General features: G+C 35.6%; 1 protein-coding gene and 1 pseudogene across 1 annotated transcript in view; one reads left to right on the top strand and one right to left on the bottom strand.

Moving 5' to 3' along the window:
• Window positions 1–1427, top strand: part of LOC107658760 (exportin-T-like) — a 24322-nt gene extending 22895 nt beyond the window's left edge. The window contains exon 24 of the mRNA XM_016447407.1: window positions 1374–1427. Within this exon, the coding sequence (XP_016302893.1) occupies window positions 1374–1427 (54 nt within the window). The remainder of the gene's footprint in view (window positions 1–1373) is intronic.
• A 535-nt stretch (window positions 1428–1962) lies between these two features.
• LOC107658758 (tRNA-splicing ligase RtcB homolog) overlaps window positions 1963–6038 on the bottom strand; it is a 7598-nt pseudogene continuing 3522 nt past the window's right edge.

The raw sequence follows: 6038 nt of genomic DNA, 5'->3' as shown, positions 1-6038 counted from the left end.
GGACTCTCCCACTCCCCCCTCCCAAATACACACACACAGTCACTTTAATCAGTCTAAATAAGCTCTTTTTGCACTACAAATCATTATATCTGCACTGTTGTTTACTTCACTGGTTTGCACTCTATCTGCCGTGTGCTGCTTTATATATATATTTTTTTTTTTTATATATATTTTTACAATTTTACCTTATTTGTATATTTGTATAGTTGTATTTTATATTTAATCTGTATATCTGTATTTATGTTCTACTGTTAGTGTTATCTGTATGCACCAAGGGTCTGAGAGTAACGCAATTTCAATTCTCTGTGTGTATGTGCTGTACATGTGGAAGAATTGACAATAAAGCAGACTTGACTTGACTTGAAAATAGACATTCAGTTTAACTTCAGGAAATTGTGACACATTGGTATTGTAAAGTAGAATGCATTTGTAAAAGTGATAATGATAGTAAAGTTAATGTTTTTTTGTTACTTGATTAACAATTTTAATAAAAGGAATTCAATTTTAATTTGGTTAAAATTAAAAAGATTAAATTGATGTGTTATGCCTCCATTTGATTACCACCATTTTTGATAATAAATTTGTATTTAAAAAAATAAAAATAAAACAACAGAATTTCTTATAATAATAATAATAATTTCATTGGGTATTACTGTATAAATGTTAATAAATGATTAAAGTTTTAAGAATTCAATTGATTAGACATGCTTTTTGATTAATAAAATTTCATTAAAGGGGTCATATGATGCTTTTTTTCTTATCTATGCACAATCAGCTTGTAACACTCCAAAGAGAAAGGAAAACTTGAAATCGCATCATATGACCCCTTTAAACAAAACTAAAATGGAAAAAAAAGTTTATATGGCCCTAAAAATTTATTTTTTGTTAAACATTCAATATTTTTGATTACACACATTTAATTTATCCATTAAAATGGAATCAAGAAAAATTAAAAAGGAAAAAATTAATGTTTAAAACGTGATTTCATACAGCCCTAAAAATTTAAGTTTTGTTAAACGTTTTTTTTTTTTTGGTTTATCCATTAAATTGGAAAAAATTAAAAGAGAAAAAAAAACAGAATTTAAGAAAAATAGAATTTGGGAAAAATTAAAATTTCATAAGGCCCTATATAGGACATTTTTTTGCACCTACTGTAGTCCTTAAAAACATTACAACACAATGGCATCACAGATTTAAACATTCAAAATTATTTTTATCTATATTCAGTATTTTTTTCATCTTGCTTAAATCTGTTGCCCAGTATCTATTTGAGCATGCTGAGTCTTCTAAAAGGAAGTACAGACTGATCTAGACTGCAGTATCATAGATGATGAGTCAGTATCTGATTGATATCGAACTGTTTTTCTCCTCAGGAACTCTGTCAGGTGCTTCAGCAGCCGGATGTTAAGGTTCTGAAAAATATCTAACATAAAAATATGAGAATTGTTTCAGCTCTTTTTGGAAACTTTCTTCCAAAAAGAAAAAGTTTAAACAGTTTCAAAAGAACTTAAATTTAAGAGTTTGCTAACAGAAAGAAGAAATTATTTTTTTTTTATAAATATAATATAAAAATTAGAATAAATTAATTTGCAGCTTAAATATAATAGCATAAAATTATTCAATGCATTTTACTGTAGGCTGATTATTCAAAAACTATAAATAATTGTCAAAATATAAAAATTGTTTCTGCACTTTTTGATGCTTAAATTGGAATTTGTTTAAAAATAAAATGTAAAAATACTTTACACGCTCAAAAAACAATTGTAAAAGTATAAAATAAAAATATTGTTGCTTAAAAATCTAAAAGTGATAAGTTAAAAAAAAAGAGTTAAGTACGTTAAAAAATTAATTTGTGACCACTAATATAATTTAATAAAGTATATAAAAAAAATAATAATAATTTATTGTAGCATGGTTTTTTGAAAAACAAATTGTTTTGTGTTTTTGGATACATAATTGGAACTGGTTCTTTAAAAGGGGGAAACGGTTTGCATAGAGCTGGAGCTTCTGGTTGTGACAGAATGAAGAAACCTCACCTCCTCCATCACCAGCTTTGGTGACGCCACTCTGATGGCGATGCCCGTGTCTGCCAGTTTATCCAGAACGTCCTGGAAGTCCAGGTTGTGTCTGGCTTTGGCTCTGGATAGAGCTCGACCCTGCAGCGTTCACAAACACGCGTCAGACGGGGGAGCACAATGACGATCGCTAGGGCTGGGAAAATAAATCGATGAATCGAGAAATGATTCCGCATCGATTCTGAGATTTTCCGAAGATTTTTCTCTTTCTCGAGTCGATTCTGAGCTTATAGTTTTGAACAGCAGATGGCACTGCATGCTTTAGAAACAGCCATACTCCGCTCGTTTCCAAATTCTTACACACACTTGAACCTAAAATAATCATTCATAAAATTCGAAAAGGTTGAAGGGAATTACAAAGCTGTTCACAGTGGGCTGTTTACATTAATATTGCGACATTAAAAGCATTCTTAGCTGAGGTGAAATTACATGACGCACGCACAAGCGCTCTTTAGCACTCTTCTTCGTGAGCATTTGAGTGTGCGGATAAAAACTAGATTAGAGCGCCATCTGCTGTTAAAATCTAAGCTCAGAATCGATTTCAGAGGAATCGCGATGCATTCTGAAAATCTCAGAATTGATCCACGAATCGATTTATCGTCCCAGCCCTAACAATCACTGAAGCAGATCTGATCACATGACTCACCGCTCCGTGACACGTGGTGCCAAACGTCTCCGTCATGCCCTGCTCTGTGCCCGTCAGCACGTAACTGCAGGTGCCCATGGTTCCTCCGATCAGAGCCGGCTGACCGGTCAGCTGTAAGAGAAAACCAGAAAGCCATTTCCAAACTTTCAGAATAACATGCATTAATCGTTCACAAGAAATCCTGTGGCCTGTAGCACGGAGCGAGATGAATTTCAGAGTAGGTTTAGAGTTGACAAAACCAAACAGGATCAGCGGGCTCACAAAACTCGATATAAGTAGCCGGGTTTCCATCCAAAGTTGCGAATTTAACTTATGCGCAAAATTTAAATATCGCATAAAACATTTGCGAATAAGCACCGTTTCCATCCAACGAGTCAAAAGAGAACAAAATCGTCACTTCCTGGTAGAACTGGCACTAGGCTATATATCACTATGAAAAGTAGGAGAAATCCCAGAGTATATTAATTTTCATAGGCCTATATATTAAATTACTTGCGCCTCAGAGCGAGCAGACGAAACAAAATAAATGCGGTCATTGCGTTCGGATGCTGCTGTTTGGGAACGCAGTTGTGTAACAGTTCTGGGAGGCAATTATACAGAAATACGTTGATGACGGGCTCTGCTCGGACATTTCAAAATGACCATAACATTTCAGATGCTGAGGAACGAGATCGGTCCACGGGTTAGTTTTTGCCGTCCCATAGCGCAGTCACGTGACTTTTTTGATGCGCATGGAGGAATTTACTCTGCAAATGCGTTTCCATCTCCTTTTATTCGCATTAACCCTTAAAACCACCTCAAGCGAGCGTAAAAACGTTTTTGCGAATTAAGGGATTTTAATTCGAAATTTGCCGTTTCCATCACTCATTTCTGATGCGATACTTCAAAATGCGCATAAAAACAGGGTGATGGAAACGTAGCTAATGTTCTGTCAACTCAGAGTTTGAGATTAACTCTGGAGCGCGTGCATCTGAAAGTGTGAAGTGTGCGGAACGTGGAGTTTGATTCACTTCTCGCGAGAGTCGGTGCAATTCACTTCTCTGCTGAAAATGTAAGAGATGTCATTACTAAAAATAAACTTAAATGCACTTACAAGGCAGGAATAAACACTTCTGCTGCAGCAAAAGTTTGAGAAGGCAGCAGAAAGAAAATATGTGACTATGCAAAGGAATCAACTGAATTAATTATTTAAATAGTTTCACACAGAGCTCAAAAGGAAAACAAGTTTAGTCGTTTTAAAAATTGGATATATTAAAGCTTATCTATATGTATCTATGTTTAATATAATTTAAATGCAAAGCTTAAAATCAATTGCCACTTAATATAATTATATGAATTTATTATATGAATTATAAACCATTATAATTATTAATATAAGGGTCAAAGACGTTAAGATGTCCGCATCAAAAGAAATGATTTTATGTCCATAGAAAGCACATTAAATGTAAGTAAAGTGTCTACTTTTAAGGTTTCAAATAAGTAATAAAATGTCAAAATTGTTGAAATAATGTTACATTGTCATTCAGTGTAACACAATATTTATGTAAAAATTCAAACAACATGCTTATTCTGACGTGTACATATTAAAATATATAAAAGAATAAGGGAGCATATTAAATTTTATTGTGTTTTAAATGAGTAAAAAAAATCTTACTGACAAATGGGCAAAACCTAGGATAGTGGGAAATTTTAAAAATGTAAAATTACAATTAATTAGTATTTGGGGTGAAAGTAATTAGTATTTTAATATGTCGTAAATTGATTTTTGTTGTAAATATGCCTGACAAGATTGTTACACTGAATGACATTTTAGTGGGTCTCTTCTGTAAATCTGAAAATGTATGATATTTATTTTTTGCTCAGAAAAACAAAAACAAAATTGCAATTAAATTGAACAGAAAGCGTTTTAATTTTTGGGGGGAAAAACAAAAATTTAAAGCAGCATTACACTTTTTTTTATGCTTAAACCCTTTTTTGTCTTTGACCCATAAACATAAGTAGCCGCAAAATTCGGCCAATTTTGTCTCAAATTCTAACTGCTTTAATTTGGAGAGAGATACAGGAGAGTGGCTTCATTGCATCAGATATATGTCACTTTGCTCACAGCTGATTGGTCCAGTTTGGGTTTGCGATCTCTAAACCAGAATAAAACCTGTTCCGGAGCAGAGTTTGCTGACGAAACCCGCTCCAAACCAACCCATCTTCTTGAGCCCAAAAACTCAAGAGTCTGCTCAAACTAAACACGAACTTGCCTGGGTAAAAACCAAACCAGCTTCGTGCTACAGGCCACTGGAACAAGAATTAAAGTAAACAGAGTTGCATTTGATTTGGTGCAAATGAAGTCACCTGATAGTCGACAGGTATGAGTGGATGGTGAGGCAGGAACGCTCGCGTCGATCCCTTCCGGTGCACGAGAAGCGTCTTCTGTTTGCCCTCCAGCATGTGCTCTTCCACCTTGGCGATGTTGTGCGAGACGTCGTAGATGACGTGCATGTCCAGATCGTCTGGTGTGGTGTTGAAGACTTTGGAGAAGGCCTGCAGTGAAGGTCAGTGCGAACGCGTTCAGCGGCAAAACTCTCAAGGGATGTTATCATGCTGTTCTTGCAGTTTGTGTAGAGTACAAAGTATGCACATGTTCTGCATGCTTAAAACATCTAGGGCTGCTTGACTTTTCAGATGATGTACAAGTCTCAATTTTGAAAAATTGACCTTTATGACTGGTTTTGTGGTCCAGGGTCACATATGTACTGTCATTTTTCCATGCACACTAAGCACTGTACACCGCAGGACTGGTAAGTGATATTTTATTGTATTCCCTGCGAGTGTGAGAATTCACCTGGCGGGTGAGAAAGGTCATGGAGGAGCGGTTGACCCAGGCGTAGTTGCCGGCGGCCGCCATGCCCTTCAGATAGTCCTGACCCTCAGGAGACGTGATGCGAGCGCAAGCCAGCTGACGGTCGTTCACCGTGATCTTATCCCGCTTCATCGCCTTCTCCATCGCAACCAAAGCATCTGAACGCCAGAGTGAGGAATGTCAAGCAGGGCTATTATAGTTAACTAAACAGAGTGTCTATTTACACTAGCTCCACCTACAAATGGTCAACACTATAAAAGACGGCTGACAATTGTCAGCTTCAGTGGCGTAGATGGTAAAGCGTGTACCGTAGTCTTTTTGACGCGATCGACCCGGGTTCGAATGCGCCTTTTACCAAATTTTTTTTCTCCCTTTTCAAATCTCATATCGCATCGGAAAGGCATTTATTTTCAATAAAAATTAAGGAAATAATAAAAAAGTTGAAAATAAAGTATCGGGTAGG

The sequence above is a fragment of the Sinocyclocheilus anshuiensis genome, unplaced genomic scaffold, assembly GCF_001515605.1.
Source record: "Sinocyclocheilus anshuiensis isolate Anshui unplaced genomic scaffold, SAMN03320099.WGS_v1.1 scaffold283, whole genome shotgun sequence".
Taxonomy (NCBI): Eukaryota; Metazoa; Chordata; class Actinopteri; order Cypriniformes; family Cyprinidae; genus Sinocyclocheilus; species Sinocyclocheilus anshuiensis.
Note: the sequence above shows the minus strand (reverse complement) of the source record. Positions and strands in the feature narration are given on the sequence as shown.